Source organism: Melopsittacus undulatus, chromosome 3, assembly GCF_012275295.1.
Source record: "Melopsittacus undulatus isolate bMelUnd1 chromosome 3, bMelUnd1.mat.Z, whole genome shotgun sequence".
In the NCBI taxonomy this organism is placed as follows: Eukaryota; Metazoa; Chordata; class Aves; order Psittaciformes; family Psittaculidae; genus Melopsittacus; species Melopsittacus undulatus.
In genome coordinates this window covers 95,513,335-95,539,217 of record NC_047529.1, presented here as the reverse complement: position 1 = coordinate 95,539,217, position 25,883 = coordinate 95,513,335, and the positions used below count along the sequence as shown (strand labels likewise).

Below are 25,883 nucleotides of genomic sequence, written 5' to 3'. Positions count from 1 at the left end.
ATGGGAGGCAGCGCGGCGGGGCGGGGTGACCGCCGCCGCTCTAATAAGGCCGGGGCTGGCGCTGGCCAAGGGCTGTTCGCCTCGGTGCCCCCGCCAGCCCCCGAGCATGCAGTGCTTCCCCAGCCTGGTGCTGGCTCTCAGCTCGCTGCTGGGTGCCCTGGCGCTGCTGCAGCTCTCGCTGTACCTGCGGGTACCGTCCCGCTACGGGAAGCACGAGGAGCGGCTGTGCCGGCCGCGGGGCCGGGTACCGGCGCGCTGCGCCTGGTTCCTGCAGGAGCTGCCCTCCTTCCTGGTACCCGCGCTGCTGCTGGCGCTGCGCAGCCCGCCCCGCCTCGAGCCACTCGGCTGCCGCCTCCTGTGCTGCCTCTTCTGCTGGCACTACTTCTACAGGTACCGCCGCCGGCCACCGCTTCCGATCCCCTCCCCGGCTCCCCCCTCCCGCGGCGCCGCCCGGAGCCGCCCCGTCACCGGCTCGCAGCGCTCCCGGGGCGGGCGAGCGGCGGACGCGGAGCGCTACGGCCCCCTCGGGTAACGGGAAATAAAGATGCAAGGGGAGCTGCGGGAATGGGCGCAGCCGGGGCCGGGGGGAAGTGGGGTCGGCGCAGGTCTTGGTTGCAGCGTCGCTCGGTCCCTTCTCTGTGCCAGACGCGGGCTGTCCCCCAAGTGATCGCCAGCGGGAGGGCGTGGGAGCAGCTAATCAGTCCCCCCCCGGGCTTCGATCGAAACGTAGGGGCCGGTCAGGTGGGCATCTCTTCGCATCCTGGCCGCCGAGGGAAGGAGCAGGTGGTACTCGGATGCTGGAAGCAGGGAAGAGCATGTGTGTTTTGGGGTTTTATCTTGCGACAAGCAAACAAACAAAGAAAACAAATAGAATGAGGTTTCGCTAAGCTGGAGCAAAGTTTTGGATGAAGCTAATTCAAATGTTATGTAAAGGAACACGCAAAGTGCTTATTGCGGCAGGAGGAGCGCAGCGCCGGCAGCGCCGGGGGCAGCGCCGGCCACCAAAGCAAGCCGTGGAAACACGCGTGAGGGTGGCCCGAATGCAAAATCACGGCAGCAGTGAGAGAGCAAGCACCGAGTGAGCCGTATTGCTGTGCACTGAACACAGGAAAAAGCAAAGTCAATGCAGGCTTTCTGTTCCACAACACGAAAATTGGTTCTTTATGCTCAATTCATCGTTCTCACTTCACTACCAAAGTACCGATTTATCTTCTTTTTTTCTCTTTTTTTTAGAAACTTTGTCATATCAGATGTCAATGAAAGCGGTAACTCTAATGAGTTCTGTGTTCACTAATCAGGACCTCAAAGAAAAAGTAATTTTGACCCACTGATGGTGATAGCTTTGAAGTGACATCACTCTGCAATTTGTCACCTGGGTCCGCACTCAGTGGGACATGGTTCTGGAGTACATCACCAGAGTATACCTTCCGATTTATTCAGCTGAGTGTATTTTGTCTTCCACTCCAATCCAATTTTCTATCGAGTTCTTTCATAAGGAATTTGACTTTTGGTTTCCTGTTCACGAGAAAAAAATGGCTTTTCATAAATGGCAAGTGCATGTGACTACTTTATGCCATTTTCTATTGAAGAGCTATGTAATTTTTGAGGCAAACCTTTTCCTGACTTAGTTTGCCATTTTTTTTATCCCTAATTCTATTTTTAAATAGAATTCCTAATTGTATTTTTAATACTATTTTTGCTTTCTATGATTGTTTTATGTATAAATATTTTCCCTTCCTAGAAAACATTCATATAATAATTAATCAGAAATTGTTATTTGCCACTCAACCAAAATCAATATGTTGAAAATCCATCTGCAGTATTTCTGCAAGCAGCTTAGGGATAGAAACTGTAGGCTGTTGTAGATAAATTTGAAACAGAGAGTGGATTGAAGTGCTGAAACACTGTGTTAGGGATATATTCGTTATCACTAACATTATATTTTCTTTGCTGCACTAAGGTAGGTGGAGGATACCACCTACAACTAATTTGGCTCACAGAAAGCTGGAGGCATTAATTATATGTAGTTATACTAAACTGAATTTCATGCATTCTGCTGTTCTCAAGAATTTCTGATCAGAAATCAACGAGCACCACTGGATGACTGAAATAAATGTTACCCTGCTGGTATGCATACATCCTTGGAGTCAGTGGCTTCATTTTCAACATTACTACTCAACTTAGGCAGAAGCACTGTGTTTTCATACGCTTTGTTTCTCAGATAATTTGGGGGGATCTTCTCCTCTGTGGCTGGAGTATACTCCTTGCCTTGTAAAAACAAAAGCCCTCATTGTAACAAAGTCTGTATAGTAAACAAGTTTGTTTCTGATACTACATGTTGCCCCATCATTATTGTTGCAGCATGCAGCCTCTTGTCATGAAGCCATTCTGAGATTCTACTGAATCAGTTAATATTTGAAATGTTGTATTAAGTATTAGTACTCTTTTGTTACGTGAAAGAACAACAAAAATCACAAATTAGGAGTTTTTCTAGGTGTCACTTGAGGCTATGGGGACAGGCAGGTTCTTTGAGGGATTCTTGGTAAAATGACCAATAGCCAAAGGGTTGTGTTATAATTGGAGCTTTGTTATTACATAAAAATTTTAACAATTAGCATGGCTTATCGTTATCTACAATTTCTAGCATTAACATAGCTCATTTTTACACAGAGTTTTTACCAATTAGCATAGCTTGAAGTTAAACAGAATTTCTGACAATTTGCATGGCTTTCTTATTAACTAGAATTTTTATTTACCTGGAGTTCTCAGTTACCTGAACCCTCTGCAGAATAATAACAAGTGCATGACATAATAATTGTAATCTAAACTCAGACTTTACTTAAAAGAGCTTGAGTTCCTCACTCAGTCCTTAGAGGAAGAAGACAATGATGGTGGAGGCACTACTGACCACCAGTGGATCACAGCGTTTTCTGTTCAGCAGCAGAAGTCCACTTGTAGCTGCTGGATTTTACAGGCAGTATCTCATGTGCTGTTATGCTTCCCTTTTCCATAACTGGTGCCACCACATCCTGGCAACAATAATGGTGGGCAAATAGTCCTATTGCAGTTTGGAATGGGAACAGAAAGGGGGACGTTGATGCGTGATCATATCCTGCTTATGTAGTATGGCTGTTTGCCTTATAAAATGGCATTGGTTATGCCAGGGGTTAGGAGCAGAGGTACTGGTCATGCTGAGTTAGGGCATGTGGTCAGCATACAGTGTTTGAAAAGAGGTTTTAGTACTTTGATAGAACAACCAGACTTTGATATTTATTCAACCTATTATCTGTACCAGAAATAATCTAACAACAGTTTAAAATGTTTTCATGGTTAAACTTGACTGCAAGTATAATGAGTAAAACATACAGTGATCAATAATAAAGTTACGTTTACTTGATGGATGTCGCCTACTGCAGTTTTTCTGAATTTAAAATTTTGAAGTGAATAAATCCGTTCTGCTTTTCATTATAAATGTTTTGCTAATCTACTCCAACTTTTACTATTGATGATCTGCCATCTGTATCAAAGCATTCTTTCATGTTTGTGTGAAGCAGAGAAAAGTTTATTCCTATATTGTTGCATAATTAGTGACTTCTTTGTCTCCACAGGGAAGCTTTTATCATTCCTAATTTTGTCTCACCTACTATACCAAACATGCATGTGGAAGGGAAGTTTTGATTAGAGGTATGCTGAGAAGGACAAGATAGTCCATAGTGGAGAAACATAGATTTTTAAAGGACTGTTATGCTAGCTGTTCTGTCTTCTTAGGTGTTATGACCAGCTGTGCTGCCCCGGTAGTTTGTGCGTGACTGAAGCATGTATTTCAGAGTAACTTCAAGTCTTGATCTGAATACCCAAGAAGAAGAATAATCCATCATTTTCTATGCTGAATCCACTGTTTTATTTGGTAGTGTAGCCTTCTGAACTCCTTCACTACCGCTCAGACATGCTTGAAGTGTCTTGCTTGAATTTGACTAGCCTTGATTTTTCTCACAGTGGTGCTTGCTAGTTCTCATTCTGTGTTAACTTAAAGCACTCCTTAATATCCTTTAGTACTTTCTTATTATGATATCACTTATACAGTAATCAGATCATCTTTCAATTTGCTTATTACAGAAATGTCAGGTCCTCCATCTGCACTAGTGTGATCAAGATAACATAGGAGCAAGTGATAATATTTCTGATGCATTAGCTACTGCACGTGATATTGTGTTCATGCCGAGTTTATAGTTTTTATGGTGGATTTACGCCAGCTACAGGGAAATAGACATTACTAGGTCTGGCATAGAGCTAGAGTGATGCAGACACATGATACTTCATCCAGCACGAAGCTGGTCAGGATAAAATTACCTCTTCATCATTCTAGGAACAGGTTTAAACCAGCACAATTAATTTGTGCTGCTTTTGGACATGTGTCAAGTAGCTGCAATACTTTTTATTTGATCTGACATATCTTAAACCAGATTTTAATGTCACTGAACCACAGCTGAAGGCCCTCAATGAAAGATATTTTCTTCTCTCAGCCCTCAGATAATTTATGTGGCTTTTTTCTTCTCCTCTTTTCCTATGTCAACTTTAAATTTAAGACATCAGTGCTGGATGTAGAATACAATACCAGAATTGTAGTAGCATATCTAGAGATAACATCATCTTCCTGTTCCCATATGCTGCTCCCATGCTTATGCAGACTGGAAGAGTGCTTTCTGCTTTGGAGTCACTTGGAAGCCCTGTGTTTCCAGGCTACTTTGAGCACCTGGAGCTGGTGTTTCCATGATTGTAACCAAGGTTACAATCTATCACTGCTTAGCAATGGTTTGTTTGTATGGCTGTATTTGTTAGATTTTAAAGTAATGCTTTTGTATGGGCTTAGTGTGCAGTAATACTGTCCTACCCACACTAATAGTCACCAGTTGTCTATAATTTGTGCCATGCGCCAGCTTTTAATAATAATAATTTATTCTGATGTCACTGAGGAATATGATGGAATGTTATAAGAACCACTCTAATCCTCTTCTGGAAACTCCCTGGGTTACTGCTGATGGCTCCTCATTGACAAGGACTTTGTGGGACCTCTCTGCTTGCCAAATGGAGCCTCATGAGCCAGATCTGGCAGATGGTGCCCTCCCAGCCAGCGACAAACGAGATGGGCATCTGGGTACCAACCCTCCCCTAGCGCGGTCCAGTACAAGGGTTTGGTGCCCGAGAGGATGCAAGACGGAGGTGGATGGAGCCGGGGGACCTTCCCCCCTCCCCGCCTTGGGCCAGGAGCAGCATCCCAGCCGCCCATGGTGGTCCATAACGGCAGCTCGCTGGCCCTCTTTCATTGCCACCACTAGGCAGCAGCCTTTCTCTCTCAATTTGTGCAGGCACAAGATGGTGCCTTCCCCGATGCTTTCATGAAGGGCTGAAGGCAGGCTGCTGCTGAGGGGAGAAAAGGGAAGGGAAGGCAGGAATCGCCGGTCCCACCCCCTGCCTCTTTGCTATCCTTAGTTAGCCACTTTTCATGTGTCAGTGTGCAATGTGTTACTGCAGCATGGTGCTAATTAAATCAAATCCAAATGCTCTATGGTGCTAAGGAAAACATCATATACAATCTGCTTTTATAACACCTGTTTTAAGTAAGCTCATAGCTGTATGACTTTCAGAAAGTAGGGCCTGTGATGTCAGGACCTCCAAAACTAATGGAGTGGGAAGGCAGGAAAAGGAGGAAGAAAGTAAGGAAAGCCCTTACTTCCAAGCCTGCCACCAGTAAGTGCAACCTCTGTGAAAAGCTGGGCATGAGCTGGAAATGCTGAGTAGTGTAAGATGTAGGTACAGGAACACTTCTTGTGATAAATGACTTGCATAGTATTTTGGTTTGAAATGTAGTTTGTAATACAGCCTTTCCTGCTGGAGGGGCTGTGCTGGTTCAGGAGTACAGTGAGGATGCTGGCTGAAGCTCTCAGGTGGTGAGGAGAAGCCTGTTTGCTGCATTTCCATTTTGCAGTCCAGCTTTGAAAAGCAAACAAAATATGAGGTGATGAGAGGAAGGTATTGTAATCAAATTCCATATAAACCTTAATGCTGTATTCCCCTTAGAAGTGAGAAAGAGTGGCGAGGGAGCAGAAGAGATGCCACCATGCATAGGGGCAGGGGGGGAAGGGCTTGTCTCCCTGAGCTACAGAGCTGATCCTGAAGATCTAGAAGACAGGGTGCTGCATTCCACCCCCCATGCTGCTGCCAGTAATGGCTAAGGCACCAGCAATATATAGGGGTATTTCAGTTCCAGATACCACCTGCTACCATTACATTTAGTTATTTATTTACTTCTCTTGCAACTTTGTTTCAAATCCAAACCCTAATCTTTTACTGTGTTAGAGTATATTAAAAACCCTTGCTATTTTCATTCCCGATATGCACTCAGGTGAATCTGACAGACACTAAGTAGGCTGCTTTTTCAGACACAGCTGGATTCCCAAACCCCTTTGGTTGCAGGTGGCCCATTTGATGTGCCTGTACTTGGTTTTCTACAAATTGGCATCTTTCCAAAAAGCAGGCTTTTACCGCAAAAGAATGGGAAGCCAGGAGCATTTTAAAACAATATCCCTGTGTGAGTGTTTTACACTTCTTTTGGCCAGTTCCCCCAGTCTCTGAAACTATGTCAGGGGAAGAAAGAAGGCCACTCTGCATCCCCCCAGGCTCTGCAGAATGTGGTTCATGCAGTCCCTTTTTAAACCTAGCTGCGGTGCCTGGTTAGTCAGGCAGGTGCAGCATTTACCTGGACATGCTGGTCATTTTTTTGGGCAGGTAATGTAGGTTGGTTGGTTTGTTCATTTCCTTACATCAGTGGGAAAAGGAGCTCAAGCTCTTGGGGAAATGCAGAGGATGTAGGCCCCAAATGAGTAATTTGTTCAAAAATTTTAGAGGTGTTTTCTATGAGTTCACAAGAGGTTTTAGTTCTGCTTTTTGAAACAGGAAGTAAATAAACAGAGAGATCAGGTTAAGTTTGAAGTATATCTATGTATTTCTAAGTGGTACTCTCCTTGCTAATAATGAATATAATCAGATCCTATAATAACCACCAGATTCAACCCAGAGATGATTTTTTCCCCTACAGAAATAGTTATTATATTCTTTTGTCATAGAAGATCACCATCATTAGGTGTCAGTAACACTTGTATTACTGACCTCATGATACCTCTATTATTAATCTCCCAGTAGGTACTTGACAAGTAATAAATCCTATTCTCTGTTTTAATTCACCTTAGTGCCTTGCAATAGACCCTAACTAGATTCCTTCATGTACCCTGTGCTGGTACAGAGTTTGCATCTTTGCGGTCTCCCCTAGCGTCATCAAATACCTTGCTAATTATGCTCTCAAAATAGAACACCGCCTATTTACCTTCCTATTAGCACAAATAATCCTATTTGTGTGTTCTTTTCCCATTGGAAAGTGGGCTAGCATTACAGAAACCTATAGTTTTTGCCCAGCCCGAAGCATATCCACGACATTTTTCCTTTTATCTGACAAATACACGGTGGCTTGGTGGCTGCTTAGTCGCAGCTGCTCCGTAGAAAGCAGTTCAAATGGGAGTCCAAGGGCAGAGATCTGAAGTCGCAGCCACAGGACTGTCACCAGGGCACAAGCAGGTCGCTTTGATCTCACTTGTGTGAGGTTTGGGCCCAAAGAGAAGTTACAGTCCTTGATATCCTGGAGTTCTAAGCCTTCCTATTGGAAGATGCATTCTGAGCACTGAGCACCACAGACCTTTGATAAGAGTGATGAGGACATAAAGATCTAGAATTGCATTACCAGATTCCTGCTGTTGATATTGGAAATGCAGGGTTATAAAGGGCTGTACAGAGATAAGAATAAGATGAAATTATATACTGAAGTTTCAGTAAGTGTTTTTACTTTAAAATAGTAATGCTTTTACCAAACAAGGAAATTACTTATTTTAATTATGGGATGTCTGTAGTTCTTCCTTATTGGGGCTGCTCATTTAAGTGGGAAATAGAAAGCAAGGGAAAAGTGTTAAGGTTCATTCCATACGCATGGTGTGAAACTTATTATGGACCACACAAATTTCAAGGTCCACAAATCTATTTTTTTTTAATTTCTTTCCATACGAGAGGCTGTCACTATGGGGGAGGCAGCACTTCTTTAATGAGCTGATCAATACACTTTGACAAAAGAATTTTTGCACAAGCCCCTTTGTGCACTCAAAGCTTACACAATCAGGTAATTTCCCAGTTTTGCAGAGCTCAGTTAAGAGTGAAAATTTGTGAAACGACCTCCTAGTATATGGTTATAAATAAATGTCCACCGCAGACACTGTACCTATTTCCCTTGGTTTAAGTTATATTCTTGCTATCTACTTCAAAAAGTCATTTTGGTCAAGAAGAATTACGATAAGGAAGAATTATGCTAAAGTAATACTTTCAAACTATAACTGAAGAACACACCTTGAAGTGTCCTTCTCTCCATCTAGATGCTGATTTAAATGTGCAGGTGCATTAATCAGTAGGGTGATTCTTGCTGAATTTGGTCAGGTAAATTATAGTACATCTAAACCCATTGGAACATAAGAACTGTGTTAATCTTTGCTTGTGACATTGTGATTATTTTTTGGAAATCTCATAGATATAATAGCAATTAAATTATTGGGGAAAATATACTAAAAGTGGATTAAAACATTCTGTGCAGAAAAATTAGAAAAGTCAACTGATAAGAAGAAAAATATGTATATTTTTCTGTAGAGCCTAATTAATTAATTAATTAATTAATAGCTAAATCCTATCTATTTGAAACATCAATTGCTACTCTATTAACACTTAAGGATGAGCAGGAAGTTTCACCATTCCTAGAAAGGTGAGTCAAAATGTGAACTGCAATAGCAATGAATAAAGGTCATAGAATCATAGAATAGTTGGGGTTGGAAAGGACCTTAAGATCATCTAGTTCCAACCCCCCTGCCATGGGCAGAGACACCTCACACTAAACCATGGCACCCAAGGCTTCATCTAACCTGGTCATATTTGAAGGAAATTGTTTTTGAAGTCCTCTTTCTTAATTACTCTTTATAAACATGCAATTACTCTTTATGAACATCTAATCTAACAGAGTAGCAACGCCCACAGTCCTCTCTTGCTGTATGTAATATAACATTTTGCTTATGATTGTGCTGGAGTTCACCAACTTAATCTGTCACTTTCCATGCTGGCACACTGCCTTGCAGAACCATCTTGAGAAAATGTCACTGTATCAGGGATGTCTGCAAAAAGATTTGTTGTCTACTACAGAAAGAGGGTTTGCCTATCAGAGATGTTAAGGGACAAATCAATTCCCAGGTGCAACTATGGTGAAGCAGACCCTGGGGCAGAATGATGACCTGTAGCACTTTGACATACAGGTAAGGATGGGCTGGGTGGCTTTCCTAGGATCTCCTTGATTTAGGCCTTCCTATCTTCATTTGGAGTGGGGCAGGAAGGCTAAAGAGAAGTCTGAATAAGCTAGCTGGGCTGCTCAAGCAGTCTAGTTGCATTAGTGTGGTCTCGTGCTAGAGATGCGCATGAAAATACCTCTGAACTGTATGGTCTTAAGCAAAACTTCCAGTCTCTCCTGCCACATGTCTGAGCAGGACATGCATGTGTATCTGTAAAATTTTTGCTGCTCCTGAGAACAATGAAGGTGAAGAAAAGCCCCTTGTATTTACAGCATCCTATTGAGTTCTTCATGTTCCTTTGACTCTTTTAAACCTTTTCTTAAAAAAAGAATCATTAAAGCGTTTACATTTTCAAACTTGGCCTGGGTTAAGGTTACTAAAGTGTAGACACGAGTCTCTGGCTGTTCCCAGGAAAAGCAATTTAAACTTGGCAGAGTTGTTTCTAAGAAATGTGTCTATCTGTTCAAACATCGAGTTTGTCAATTAACATTTTTAGAGTCTGCCTGTGCAGAACAGCTCTTCTGGTTCATCTGAGGGTATAAGAAGAATCACAATGTGTAAGCCTGCAATCCAGCCACATATTGTCTAGGCCAGCACTATAGGGGCAGAGCAGGACTTTTCATGCATTTCTGGCCGGCAGGGTACTCAAGAGGGGAGAAGTGGTCTCTGAGTCCTGGCAGCATGGATTAGGCAAATACAAGTTGTCTCTAATGCAGAGAAATAAAAGAAACGCTGTGAGGCTTACAGTTAGGGCTAGAAGGTGGGAAAACATAAAAAGATCAGGCAAAAGTAGCACAGGACATAAGAGCACAAGAGAATTAAGCACTTGAGCACAATAGCACAAGAGAATTGTTAAAAACTAGCTAGGGCAGAAGTGTGAAGAAATGGAAGGGAAAAAGAGATGATGTGAGATGGCAGTATCCAGATATCAAGAGACACTTTAATACTGACACTTTTAATACTGACACAGCAAGAAGGACAACTCCTAATTGGAAAAAAAAAACACATGAAGAGGTGTTGAATGAAGAGCCATGAAAGAGGTAAGAATCTGATGAAGGAAGGACAAAGAAAGTCAGGAAGGCTGTAAGAGCAAAATGGAGACAGAGCAAGAGTTTTGGTATAAAAGGAAAAGGAATCACTAGAGTGGAAAAAGCCAGTTAAGAGTATTTTAAAGACTTTTACCAATGTATCTGTGGAGTCTGGTGCATGTGGTTGGATACGGACTGACCAAGGCTTAGTTTTGGAGAGGTATAGCTTACCAAAAGTCTGGCTTCCTTTGGTCATTTTCTCAACTCCATGTGGATCACTTATGGAAAATAATTACTCTTTCTCTTGTAAGCACAGTTGTAAGAGCACAGATTTTTCATCTGTAGATTTTGTACCATTTTTCATGTAGATGTGTTCTTTTGTTCTGCACACACTCTCAGCCTCTGTGAACTCTGAACTCTCTGCTCCAGTGGAGCAATGAGCTTTTTGAAGTGCAGAGTGTAGTGTCTGTTTAAGTTACTCTGGCACACATTTCATGCTTTTGGCAGACACCCACAGTTTAGCAATAGGAACAAAGTGATCTGTCTTCATAAATATCAAGTAGTTATTTCTGGAGAAGAAAAGAGTGAGATACCTTGCTAAAATATATGCTTTGGCTGGCTAAGCTTTTGACACGCCATTGCTTAGATAAAACAACAAGTATAATCTCTAAGTATTACTGCCCTTTAGATGCTATCAAGTAGTAAAGGTAATCATGAAGTACTGTGAGAGCTACATGTTTGCCATCATCATAGTCCATCTACTTATGTTGACCGTTGTCCAGACCTCTAATCCTCATACTATAAATCTGGACCAAGTTTAGTTAGGGTTTTGACTGAGGTAGCTGGCCTGCCATTGAGTTCAGTCTGCAACCTGAGTGAAGGGTTTTGCTTGTGCTAGTTTTCTTGCTCAGCTAATTCTAGAACTCATCCCTGCACTCCGGCTTCTTTTCAGAGCCCTTCTTTCACCAGGATTGCTCCAAGTTCCCATTCCCAGACTATTCCTGGCCGCATAGAGTCCTCGAACCTTCTTCTCATTCTTGATGGACGTTTGTCTGGCCTGTCCTTAACAACTGACATTGATGGAGAATCCTCCAGCCCTTCAGTTAGTATGTTCCTGTGCTTCTCTGTCCTTCCTTAATTTCTATACATCCTATATATATGCATTTTCTATACAGCTGTTTAGGCCTGTTACTTCTTATTGTGTTCCTTTTAGACAAGAAGAACATTTTACTCCTTTCTTCTTCGCAGCAACTTTTTATACAGTTGTACATTGTTATAATGTCTTTGTCTGGCTTGCTCTTAGTTTAAACAACCCTGACTGTTTCTACATGTCTTATTTCCTAGACCACAATTGTTTTTTTTCTGGACTGCTTCCACTTTTTCCTTGTCCTTTTGTAGAGTGCAGAGTTCAGCTGGACAAAGTATGATTCAGGTACCTACTAACTCCGTGCAAAGGGAAAGGCTACTTCAGGTGTCTCTGCCAGCACTCCTGTTCTCACATTATATTTTAACATTTGCCTTTTCCACAACAGCCTGGCATCGTTAGCTCATGCTCAGTTTATCACTTATCAGCACTCCATCTACTATCCAGCCTGTTCTCCAGCTTGTCTTTTACATTTAGTCAATCTTACCCAAGTGTAGTATTTTGCCATTGTCTTTATTGAATCAAATATACTGTTTTAAAACTACAAAACCACTACTTCAAGATTATTGTAAACTCTAGCCCTCATTCTTGGTGTGCATCTTCCAGAGCTATGCCAGCCACAAACAGCAGGAATATTTTTTATCCCCCAAGAGGTATATAATTTATGAACCCCCCCTGAGTAGTACCAGAGAAATCTTTTGCAGAACCTCTCTCAAAGTATCCTTCTTGTTTAATAGGGAAAAATTGTTGACTGTCCCTTGATGTAATTTATCAGTTGATTTTGCAGCCACTAACAATAACACTCTCTAAACCAGAATCCTCAAATTACTTTGAAAATTGACACGTGGGACAGTGTAAAGAATCTACTAAGGTCAAGACATGGGACACCTGCTACTGCTACCATCTCTCTGCTATAATATATCCAATTTATGTCACTTCCTTCACTCAACAAAACTATTTTGAGAAAATAGAATTATCTAAGTTAAATATAGAAGTGAGTCCTGCCTCCTGCTCTTGTACATGTATAGGACACCCAGCCAACTAGGCATTACAATGCATTACAACTGCTAGCATTTGGCTTTTTGGACAAAAAGTCCATCATGCCGTACGCCCTGAACTCTGGTACTTGGCTGTTGAGTGTCTGAGGATAAACTGGGTCCGTATGGGATGGTACTGATTTCAACAGACACTGGCACAGAGGACATGTTTCCTTTGCTCTATTAGCTTCACTTTACCTTCTTTGGCTACCAAAGAGGAAGACATTTTAAAAACAAAACCCCAACTTTCAGCCAAATATGCTCAGTTTGGCAGGTGATGATGAGAAAGCTATTGGCAGCTGGTTCTAGGCTCTTGCTTCACTTGCCTTGGGCATCCAATCAATTTTTCCTAATGTTTATTTCAGCTGTCATTCAGATCTCCTTTCCACATTGCAAATGAAAGGGAGGAAACAAGTGATTAGCTAATAGCAAATATAAATAAAATAACATTTTGTAATTAAGGGTATCTAAAACCTATTTGGTGTTTGTACACCAAAAGGTAAACATTTGAGAAACAATATACCAATATAAATGTATACTGAGCATAACTTACTGATGGATTGTGACTTGCTGATGCACCAAACCCAGCAATTCTTGTCTTGGTTTCCCTTTAAAAAAAGCATAAAACATAAGTATAGGGTTTTGTTCCATACCCGATAAGCCGTAGAATAATGCATTTCACAACTCAATGCTTTTTTACCAGTGACAAGGAAGAATTCTCCTTTGTTGTTTCTAAGCAGATGCTGATAATCAATGGGAGATACCAGATTTTTCCAGTGACATTTTCAGAAATAATGGAAGAAAATCAAGAGAATTAAGGAAATTATTTATAAACAAACTTGCAGAACACTTTTGAAAACTGGCTGCTGATGTATTGAATTTAGAAGAGCAAAAATTTTTGTCCTGGAGTCAAGCCTACACAGTTCTTTACTGATTAAAACCAAATACCCTTTCTTAGGTCCTGTTTCTTTGCTTCTCCTTCTGTTTTTTCAACCACTTGTATTTTAGTAAGCAGAGCATATCTAATAATTTCTGTATTCAAAGTGAAAAGGATTGGGTTTCATCACTAAACTGTATTTGCCTTTCCTAATTTGCTAACTGCATTGCATGCCTAAAATCTATGACAATCTATGAGGCACTATTGACTAGTGCTACATGGTCAGAATGACTGATTTTAGGTGTTTATAGAGTTGGAACTGAGCATTACATAGCCCAGATTCCTTAAATTTATCCAAGGTTAAATACACCTTGATTTTTTTCAGCAATGTTCAACAGTAATACAGAAGCAGCATTTTATGTTTAGCCATTTACATCAGATATATATGCTTTTACAGGTATTTGTAATTTATTTTCCTATAATGTTACTTAATTCAAATGTAGTTGTGAGCCACTGAGCTTTTCTGACCTGGCACCAAGGATTCAACCTGAAGTTTGTATTTAACTGTGTGGCAGTTGCTGATTCCCTTTGACTGTCAGTCTTTGATGAAGCTGGCTTCTTCCAAGTGCTGTCATCCATGGTGTCAGCCTTCCTGGGACAGTGAGTATCTGGAACTTTGCTCGTAAATGCTGGTGTTAAGTAATTGCTTATCTACTCTAGAGAGTTTATAATTTTATCTCTAATATGTCTGTTCTTATCAATTTCCAGTCCAAATTCAGCAGCCCCAATGGTTCAGTATGGCAGTCTCTTCCATACCTCTTATTTTGCCACTGAATCTTACTGCATTTCTGCTGTCTTTGCCTTAAATTAGTGATGCCCAGACTTTCTGCTTTCTATTGCCCTTCTTTTCAAGAACTCCCCAAAACCAAGTGCAATGCCATCTGTCTTATGGTTTCTTCACTCCTTCCCCCATCCCTTGATCTGATGTGTATCTGCATCTCTTGCCCATGTAAGATGAGTCTGCTCTTGCCAGAAGTCTTCATCCAACCCCAAACCTGAGGAGCCATAAAGAAATGGTGTCCCTATGAACAGGCTTCAGGTTGGATGAGTTTCTTAAGTGAGCCACAAACAGCCCAACGACTGTAGACTGAGCAACCTGTAGATTGTAGATTGATTAGACAGAGTGCTCAGAAATGGACCTGACATGACAGGTTTCGTATTGTTTTATACAGCAGAATTTTAAGCTTTTAAGTAACACGTCTATCTTTCTTGCTCCTTAAATTATAGACATCAAAAGTTTGTCCAAAGGTCTCTGGAGGAACACGGAAGTAGGATGTTTTGCATGTGGCTTGGAAAGGAGAGCTATTTTCAGCTCTGTGTTAGTCACAAATGGATACATAAATCTGCATGATTAACATCAAAAGGGAGTTCTTTTGTTCCCATCACAGCCACTGGACAATGATTTAAGATGAGTTTACAATCTGGGCTGTGGACCAGCTAGCGGTTACATTATCTTTTGGTTTCACACAGTCCCAGTGGTGCAGGACTGAGGCACAGAGCAGCCCCCTGCCCTGGCAAGGAAGACGTGCCCACCGCTGGCAGTCACCTGGTGGCACTCACAGCTGCTGCGCACCCTCTGTACTCCTGAGCTCCACAGGCAGCTAGGCATCAGCTCCAGGAAAGAATCCCAGCTCCTGAACTTACAGCCCTCCTTACATCAGGAGATGGAGTATAACTGCAATACTGCAGTCAGGAGATCTGCTGTCTGTCCTGTAGCTGCAGTGGGCATTGCCAGAGGCATAACTGCCAGTCCAGCAATCCTGCCTGCCAGCATTGCTGGAATGTGTGTGACTTGGGCTGTAGCTCAGATTTTGTTCCTAAGGCTGTGCCAGGGCACGTCTTGCTATGCACACCTTTTTAGCAAAAGGGACATGATCCATCCAGTGCAGTACAAATGGCTGCTAATAACCTACTTGCTTTCTGTGTTTAAATATTCCTAGTTTGTTGACCTTTTGGGGTTACTGGAGAGTCCGCAAGAGTAAGTGGGGAAGGGCAAAGCATCTCAGCATAGGATGTTTAAGGAAAGGAATATGAGGGTTGAGGAGGCCCTACCATGGTTTGTGATGCTGGGGCATATGTAGAAGTCATGATGAGGGAGGATTTAAAATGCTTTGTTTCACTTTTGAAAGTATTTTGGGGCATTTTGTATTAGTTTCCCTTTGAACTGATAGCAGAATTGCCTGCTGCATGGAACTGACATTTTAACTGTTACATTTATTTAAACTTAATCTGGGATAACTGAAAAAAAATTAATTTGGCACAGGGAAATTAGACACCAGATTGTGCCCTGATGTTGACTATACATGGAGAATATACTTGACAGTCCTCTCCTGTAAACATTCAATGAGAATCAGTGCAACACAACTCAAAAATAGTGAAAGTTAAAAATTACCTCAGAGTGCAATCCACAAGTAACTGACAGGATTGGGCTCAAAGAGAGAAAGTATGTGCAGGATTTAGCACAGATTCTTCAGCAGCAGATACTTTTGGAACACATCATTTGACATTCATAAGTCTCCAGAATAATTAGGGGGTTGGTGCAGGACATCACAGGTACCACAGGTAGAAGCCCATCTTGTCTGTGAACATCTTGAGCCTTCGTCCAAGTGGTCAGGTATGCCAGCAGTGCCAGGAGCTCCCCAGCAATGTGATTTCAATAACCTATGTCAAAGACTCCTATGCTGTTAACTGTAGGTACAACTAAAACCAGTGTGAGGTTGGTGCAGTCTCCCCAGGTTTGGACACCAGTCTTCAACGTGTGCACAAGACAGACCAAAAGGAACTCCACTCCTCGTATCAGGGAAGTCCTTTCAGGTCTGAAAGGTCTGTAGTCAGTGTAACACAGATCACGTTGTTTTGCTTATTACCTGGGGTACAGATATTTGTACAAACCAAGAAAACTGAAAGCATCCCCCTAAAAAGGGAGCTGCAGCAAAGAGTCTAGAGAGGTGTCCTCTGACTTAGAGAGGACCTTGGTTGAGAAAGTACCAATAAAGCAGTGAGAATTGCAGACAGCATCTCAGCAAGGGGTTTTCAGGGAGGGATTAAAGGAATTGCAACGTATGCTCTTGATGTAGCAGAGTATCTCTCTGCTGTTGGAGGGACACAGCTTGCTCCTCTGCTTGACCCCTGCAACCATTGTGCCCATACCCACCACTTAGTGCAGTGCTTTCCAGTGCATGGCCCTAGCTGGCTGTGGAGAGACCTCATTGTATGAGTGAGCTGTGACAGCCCTGAAGGTATCACCCTTACAGGGACCTGGCTGCCTTGTCTCAGTTGGACCATCAGCTTTCCTCACCCTTGGTATGTCTGGTGGGACAAGCAAGGAACTGGAACATTTGGAGTCTGGACCATGTGGAAATGGTTCTCAGGAACCATTCAGCTTGCCCTGACACCCATCCTCCAAGGGGAGCCAGAAAATCTCTGCAGGGACTCTGAGCAGCCCTGGTCAGGAGAAGTCCGTAATTCTCTTCTGGGAGCTGGAGAGGGTCATGGGATGACCCAGGGCATTCAGATAGTGCTCCAGCATGGATAGGACAAGCTTTGTTATGGACAGCAGCTGCCTTCAAAGGGAAAGGCACCACATCAGCCTTGCCCACCTTTACAATATATCTGATTCCTGGACCCTAGTTCATCCCAGTTGGACTCAGGAGAGGGCTTGGTGGGAGAGGGCTAGATGGGCAGATACAGCAGCAGATACAGGCTGGGAGTGCACAGGGTGGAGGGAATCAGGTGCCCCCCATTCCTAACTGCCAGGCCTGAACCCTTGACCCAATTGCCCCAAGTGTAAAACACCTCATGAGCACCGGAAACACCTTGAGTTTCCAGATGAGAAACCATGAGCTGCTACTGCATCTGGACCCAGGAGAGGAAAAGACCTGGCAATGTATAAACATCTCCATTTAACAAGCTGTTGGAGGAGGACTGAGAGCTCACTCCTAGTGGATTATGGAAACATTCATGAAAAGATTGCCACCTTCTGTGAAAAGAAGAGCAAACCTGTTGTTTCTTCCTATTTGGGCGAGGGTCTCCGGAGTTTTTAAAGAGCTGGACTAATTCCTTTATGATGAAGTTTGATGCAATGTCAAATGATTCTCTCTTCAAAACCTGTTCTTCTGGAAAATAAATGATGGAGAGGAAGACGAATAATTTATTACTCACTCATTTAAAAAGAAGCCGTTGCCAGTGGTTTAGTCAGATGCAGTGCCTTTGGGCAGTAAAGATAATAAAGGAATAAAGGATTAGTCATCAATAGTGCACTGAAAGAAAAAGGTCAAATTTTTCATTGGTCTAAATCCAAAAGGCCAGATTTTGTTCTGTTACTCAAAAATAGTGGCTATTAGTTCCCCTTTGATTTTCACACCGCAAAATAATTCCAGCAGAGATGCAGACTCTTCCATGGAACCTACTGTATGTCCCCACTCTATCCCTGCTGCTTTTTCAAGACCCATCAGGAATAGTTTGTGCACCCTCAAGTACTTATGTAGTACGAACTGACAAGTGCTGTATTAAAGGCTTAGGGCGTTGTTCAGATACAGAGAACTGAATCTGGCCTCTTGATTTACAGACCCAAGGAGATTTCCTTGGAGGAGCTGCTCCTCAACAAAGATTCTTGGATGAAACCCTGACTTGGATTTTCAAACTACTGTGAGTGGGATTTCAGTGATGCCAGGATTTCACTCCCTCAGCAACAACAAAAAAGCTGATGTCCCCTGACTCCCGGCAACTGTACTTACAATTTGCATGCAGGTTCTTGCTGTCCTGCTTCCACTGCACCCATGATAGATAGACAGGTCTATGGCTGATTTTTGTCCTCCTTTTACTGCAGGGTAAGTCACCCTTCAAGGGCTTATAACCTTTCTCCTGCAACAACAGCATTGAGAAGCACCATGGCAACAATCAACTTTGCTGAGAGCTGAGAAATAACAGCTCATGCTAGAAGCTTCTGTTTGCATCAGCTCTAAAAACTAAGGGGCTCTCAAATATGACTGGTTTTGACAGAGGTTAAAGCAGTGCAAGTCCCACTCCGATCTGTTGCATAAATTCCCCTACTAAACTAATTTTGTGTGGGTTGATATCATCCTCTCTTCTATACACTTTGCTTCCCCTGAGTTTCCATTTGCAAGTTTCCCACTTTTTCTCATTGCTGTTCAAGACCAATTTGTCAATATTACTTCAGCAGGCAGGTCAGATTGCTAAATGTGCTACTTGTACCTCCAGCATCCCATTCCCAAAGGGCAAACCAACGACTAATGGTAACAATTTTCCAAAGAGCATTGCTTTCCACACTGTAATAAATATGTTAAAAATGATACCACTGTCTGAAAAATATTTTCCATACCCCTTATATTTCACAATATTTAGAAACATTCAGCACTTCTATATCACAACTGTCTTAATTGCTGGAATTCTGTTTTACCTTGCTTTGGAAGGCAGGGAATACAGTAACATGTTGGTGCTTGTACTCTGCATACTCACTTTCAGACATGCTTAGTATGATTTAATCTGAATGTATAGTGCTATGACATTCTATGCCTCAGCTTGCTTAAGTTGGTATTGGCAACCCAGGATGTGGATTACTTACCAATAATACATACACACTGGTATGATGGGCACCATCCAAAGCCCAAGAGGGCAAAGAAAAAAATAGTGTACATTTTACCACATACAGAACGTAATCGGACAGGTAAGAAAATACCTAACACATATGAATATAACTCTTCATTTCACTCTCCTAGGGATGATATGAGTTGTCCAAAGTGTCCAAAGTATCAAAGGGGATACACCCTCTTGAACCAAAGATATATGGAAATTTATACAAGCACAATTTTTTTGCTCCTACGCACGTTAATGCCAGTGTTAGCACTGCTTTTGTCCAAGGAAGTCTTAGGTGCTGGAGCTGCATGGAAATCTTGGTGTTTTGTATATTAAACTTGGGCTTTAGCTCTTCTTATTTTAAAGAAAAGTTTGAAAGCATGGAGGAGAGGCAGGGACTGGAGGCAGAGCAGCTCCCCCAAGCTGCCAAGAGCATTGCTCTGCCTCTGCATCAAAGTGTCTCAGCAGAGCTGCTATGTTTTGGAAATGTGCAGAAGTCTCTGAGTGGAGCAGAAGACGCTGTGAAAGGGGATTACAGCTCAGGCACTATACTGTGGGGAATGAGAGAGCCAGAGGGGTCTCAACACTGCCTTCAACTCCATCTGCCATCATGGCTTAAAGCCCTAAGGCATTGGTCCTTGTAGTGGGATCAGGAATGTTTTCTCTGTAACAGAGCTCCTCCACAGTGTTTGTAGCAGAGTGATGCTCATTTGAGGAATCAATACTGCAACTAGTACTGCTTCTCCCTACTTTAGTTTGAACATTAGCATGTCTATGTGCCTCCACAGCATCCTTTGCTCAGTCTGGCACATTACAGCAAGGTCTTCAAAAGAAAATGCTGCTTATGGGCACAAGTTCCTCAATTTACCAATAAGGGAAAAGGAAGGCAGAGAGGCATTCCTGAGGTGGTAGTGAATCTGGATGAGACTTCTAGCCTCCCACCTTGTGTGCAGTCCTGAAGGACCAGAAAAACATTGGTATCTGCAGTATTTCTTGTTCCTACTAGTTGCTGATCTTACTTTATTGCAGTTGTTCCATTTTTTTATCTTTATTAAGCTTTTTCATATTTTGTGTTTTGTTAATAGGTTTTTTACTTACAGCAGATAAATTGCAAATGCAATGTTATCATAAGTAACATGCTGACTTTGTTTTCTTATCTACCTTAGGACATTTATTTACCCCTTCTTCACTAGAGGCAGACCTTTCCCACTGCAGTTGCTTTTCTTTGGCACGTTATTCTGTATCTATAATGGCTTCCTCCAGGGGTACTACCTGATTTACTGCGCTGAATATCCAAATGACTGGTGCACTGACATCAGATTTACATCAGGTAATTACAGCTGCAGAATTCCCAGGATCTAATCTCCAAGCAATTTGTAAACATTTTGAATTATGCCCTAATCTTCATTGCACATGTGAGTCAAATCAGTTGTGATGGAAATCAGCATAACACCAGCCTGCTGGCCCAGGCAGAAGAAATAAATGTTCAATTCTTTCTTTTTCTGCTAAGTGTTCACCTTTGAATGGGTACAATGTTATGTGTTAGTCTCAAATCACTAGCCTTGTTTTACTGACCCCACTCCAGAGCCTCCCATTGCTACAGGCTGTGGAGATGCAATCTCAGGCCTCAGCTGCATGGGATGTGCCCTTGCTCAGCCACAAGTGTCCACCCAGCAGTGGCTGTGTGCAAGCACAAACTGCCTTTCTCTTCCCCAACAGGGAGCTTTGCACTTGATGCAGCTACTCTGACTAAGAGAGAAAAGAAGGGCAAAACCCCAGCATAAATGAGGCTTTAGAGACAAAGAACTCTTTTTACTCATGTGAGGCATATGGGAAGATTAGAGATCATGCACAGTCTGTTTGTGTGTTAATATGGTTCATTTCCATTCTGTAACTTAATAGCCTAGCTGAATTTCACCCTGTAAAATCCCTGAAAGAACAACTGAGCAAAAGCAGCTAGGTGGTATTGTACATTAAGTGCTGGACAGAGGATGGTTTTTAAATCCACACATAGAAATGAAGATTAGCATGGAGGTCTGGGGAAATGTTTTGGATATGAGAAGTACAAAATAACCAAGGTAATTTTTGCCCCCTGTTTCAGACTGTCAATGCAAGTTCAGTCTTTTCAGACAGCATCACATATTAAAAATCCTGGACATCGACTAGTAACAGCTCTCATATCCACATCACATAATTTGCATGATAAATAAAACATTTATTTAATGAGGAAAAAAAATCAACATTATCAGTACTTGAAATAAAAAATAAAAACCAAACTATGTTCTTCCTCTACAGACTCTTACCAACTTTCTGTTGCTAGCCAAAGTGTTGAGGTTTTATCATCACTTAGTCCTTTTTTCTATACTTCGTAGCCCACAATGCATCTATTTCTTTCCTTGTTTCCCAATCATCTCAGAAGGGTTTTCCCAGTGTCTAATGTGGCATGAAATGTAGGGCATTGTCATCTGCAGAGTTTCTCAACCAAATACCTCTAGGTTTTCAGCTAAACTGGCCACACTGACAGCTTTCTGGCCAGAACCTGTCAGCATCCTTAAGTAACTGCTCCATGTGCACGTTCATCACTTTGTCCAAGCAGCCTCACTGTCAGTGGACTGAGCTGCACTGAGATACAGGCTGCCTCCCTGGCTCTGGTGATGTGCTGCATAAGTATGTGTTCTCTGTGCTCCTCTTTCCTCAGCTGTAAAATGAGAGGTATGGTACTTGCCTACAGCTCAGTCATCACTCTACAGTAATGTCCACAGCCCTGGCTGGCTGCCATCAGCCATCATCAGTGACACTTTGGTACTTTGTGCCCTAGCTTGCTGTTCAATAAAGGGTGACAATGGCCAACTGGGAAGTTCAGCTTTTCCTCACACCACCTGAAAGTGCTCTGGTCTGGTACTGCATTCAGCTCTGGGGCACCCAGCATAAGAAGGAGGTGGACTTGTTGGAGTGAGGCCAGGGGGCCATGAAGGTGACCAGAGGGCTGGAGCACCTCCCCTGTGAAGAAAGGCTGAGAGAGCTGGGGTTGTTCAGCCTGAAGAAGAGAAGGCTCAGGGTGACCTTATTGCAGCCTTTCAGTACCTGAAGGAGGCCTAAAAGAATGCTGGAGAGGGACTTTTTGTAAGAGCAAGTAGTGACAGGATAAGGGGATGTGGCTTTAAACTGAAGAGGGTAGGTTTAGATTAGACATTAGGAAGAAGTTCTTCATCATGAGGGTGGTGAGACACTGGCATGGGTTGCCCAGAGAAGCTGTAGCTGCTCCATCCCTGTCAGTGTTCAAGGCCAGGTTGGATGGGTCTTTGAGCAACCTGGTCTAGTGGAAGGTGTCCCTGCTCATGGCAGTGAGACTGGAGCCAGATGATCTTTAAGGTCCATTCTAACCCAAACCATTCTGTGGTCTCACCAACAAAACAGTGTGTTCAGGATGGTCATCATTTTGCCCAGAGTTGCTCTCCACACTGAAGCTATCCAGGGCAGGTGATCTCAGAGGACTGTGATCCCACAGCTGACACAGTGATATCAGGTTATTTGTCAACAGTCACCTATGCTTCTCCCATTCAGTAGCAGCCTTCTCAGTAGCAGAGCATCTTTAGATTTGAGAAAGTATCCACCTACCTCATATTAGACCTCCTATCTGCCTTCTCCAAAGATAAACCTCACGTATGTGCTTGAATAGGAATAACTAGGCAGAGCTGTCTTTCTAGTCCATTTCTTGTTTGTTTCTTAGGCCTCCTCTTATTTCTGCTGGGAATGGGAATCAACATTCACAGTGATCTCCTGCTGCGCCAGCTGAGGAAACCTGGGGAAGTCACCTACAAGATTCCTCAAGGTATATTCTCATCCCCCACCCCCTTGGAGAAAGTAGGGCAGCAGGATAGATAATGTTTTCTGACTGACAATATCAGAGATGCCCGTATCACACCAGTACCTCCTTCAGATGCCCCTCTGAGCTGCAGGGACAAGCATGAGCTGCCTGCAGACAGCCCACAAGAAGCAAACAAGAGTTTGTGGAGCACACAAGCTGTTTGGAGAGGTTTTAGGAAATGGGCTGGGTAATTTAAATATTTAAGTGGGACACAGAAAGAGGATTTTAGCCTTGTAAAGGAGGCTGCACAGAAGGAAATATTCTTCTCCATGCCCAGGAAGAAGAAGCAGTGGACTTCTTACATTGCAAAAGAGAGATTCAAAGTGTGATCATTAGGAGAAAAAACCCAACACTGAGGGTGCAAGGGGCAGAATTTCCTTTCCATCTCCTTCAAAGTGGGGCTTGGTAAGGAAGAGTGGCTCTGGGCCAGGCCAGTGAACCGGGGCCTGAAGAGAGCTGACTAATGTTACTAATTTAAATTCAAATGTAATCATGGCTTTCCTAAGTCTTTTCTTTCAAATGAAAATAGATGATTGTGAAAGTACTGGAAGCCTTTGGGTTAGAATCACCTTTGATTCTGGTACAAGAGTCTTGTACAAGACCCTCTTTTGGCATGACTCCACTAGTTTCAGGGCAGTGGGTTTAGGTTGCTGTTATGGGCTCTGCATAAAGAAAGACAGCATATTCTGCTGCTGGCTTTACGGGAAAGAGCTTTCCATGTGCATGAGATGACTGTAAAATTTACATCTTTTGTCTGTTGTTGCAGGGGGACTGTTCACCTATGTTTCTGGAGCCAACTACTTTGGAGAAATTGTGGAATGGTTTGGTTTTGCCATAGCAACCTGGTCCTTACCAGCCTTTGCCTTTGCCTTTTTTACTCTTTGTTGCATCGGGCCACGTGCTTATCACCATCACAGGTATCAAATTGTTCCTTCCATATACTGCTGCTTGCTCTTGGGGTTCAGATTGCAAAATTCCACAGAGGAGCAGAGGAGTAGGGCCAGTGTTCAAGATAGATAAAAATGAAATTTAATAGTATGTACAAGAAGTATATTGGCTTGTTTGTGATTGAGTGAAAGTAAGGCAGTGGGCTGGAGCTTCTGTTGAGTCAAGTGGGCCTGATTGTCATTTAATCTGACATAAGTTACATCACCATTGAAGCCCTTTGTTGAAGCCCCTTTTTATTGAGCCTTGTAAATGTGAACCTTTTCTAAGGGTTTCCTTGCAACCTTTGCAGTCTTTTGGAGTAGATATGGTTCTCTGCTTTGAATTCCTAAGGTTTCTACTTTAGGTCTGATGATAAAACCTTAACAGTATTATCAGCTTCCACTCAGTTAAATAACCTGGTGTAAATACTTTTGGAACCCTCTTTTGCAGAGCAACACACAGAGATTTCAAAGCAAGGCAGTTTGGAGGAGTTTTAAAGTTCCTCAGCTGAGCTGTATTGAAACAGTTTCCTTGATGTATGCAGGTTCACTCTCTTGCTTGTTTTCTTTCAGGTACTATCTCAAGACATTTACGGACTATCCAAAATCAAGGAAAGCCTTAATTCCCTTTGTTTTTTAATGATGAAAATATGGACTCTGTGTTCTGTTTTTATAGGCCTTTTTTCAATTCCTAGTTTTAATGTTAGGTCTGATTATAATTAATTGTACAAATGATAACCTGGGTTTGTAACAGACAAGAAGGTAATTTGGAACTAAAGTTTATGTTTTTAGTTACAGAGGAAATTGCAAATAGTTGTGGGGAAAGGGACTCCCCAAACAACATGTTTGTTTTCAGTGGAGTTCTGCCTACAGAAAATGGATATATAACTGCACTGACATCAGACAAAAAGCATTTGCTAGAAACTCATGCAGAAAAGTATAAAGTAAGTCTATGACTTCAGAGAAAGTCTTCAGCAGCCACTCCAATGTATAGCACTTCTGCAGCTGCTTCTTCCTGCCTCTGTGCCACAGTACATGTGCCCTTGCCCTGCCAGCACTGCCCTGGGTGTTGCCACACTTTAAACCAGAGTAGTGGTCTCCTTTGCCAGGAAAATAACTCAGAAGTTAATTCTCATCCAAAAGCCAGTTTAGCTGTCAAAACTATAATGCAACTAGAGGATACCTGTGCCAGCACAAGGTTGGGAGCAGTGTGCCATGGCACAGAGGTGATGCAAAGTACACTGAGATGAATGTATCTTAAGCTGGTACTCACAAGCACAATGTCTGTGTTCCTTTCTTAAGCAATACTCTCCTCACTGTCAGATGATTAATCTTCAGCCATCAGGTTTGGATTTTTAAATGTACTTGTTAAAGCAATTGCAGCTCCATTAGGATCTTTTTCTTTTACAGATCCAAAGCTCTTTTCAGCTTAAAAATCTGTCCACTCAAACCCACCCAGTTGTTATTCATAAGACTTGAGATGGTGTTATATGACAAAAATTGAAACAAATAAAAAGCTCTGTGTTGAAGAAAATGTTCTCCAACACTGGCAGTACATTTTGTCTATGGAGAACATTTTCTGATACTTACTTTAGGAAATGGTACAGAGATAATACCGAATTTTCAGGAAAAAAAAAACCCAACAAAACCCAAACAGGTTGTCTCTTCTTAATTTCAGAATATAGTTGGGAGCTTTCCCAAAAATGTCATTAACCCTAATGGGAAGAGATATTCCCACAGATGCCGATAGTTTTAGTTACCCTTTAGAGCATAAAATCCTGCTGAGAATTATGCTGAGTAGCTGGAAAGAAAAAGACCAGACCACACATACTAATCATACAAAACGTACCGCCTGCTGCTGGAGTAAGCTGACTGACTGTACACAGTTTTCTACAAAATACAATAAAATTTATGTAAACTACG

The 25,883-nt window shown here is 42.3% G+C and overlaps 1 protein-coding gene across 1 annotated transcript; it reads left to right on the top strand.

Annotated features, from left to right (window-relative positions):
* Positions 1-25,883, top strand: SRD5A2 (steroid 5 alpha-reductase 2). Its single transcript, XM_034060896.1, is given in 7 exon segments — positions 1-43; positions 46-66; positions 69-390; positions 20,333-20,496; positions 22,897-22,998; positions 23,801-23,951; positions 24,534-25,883. Coding segments are annotated over 7 exon segments (870 nt in total). The 3' UTR covers positions 24,601-25,883.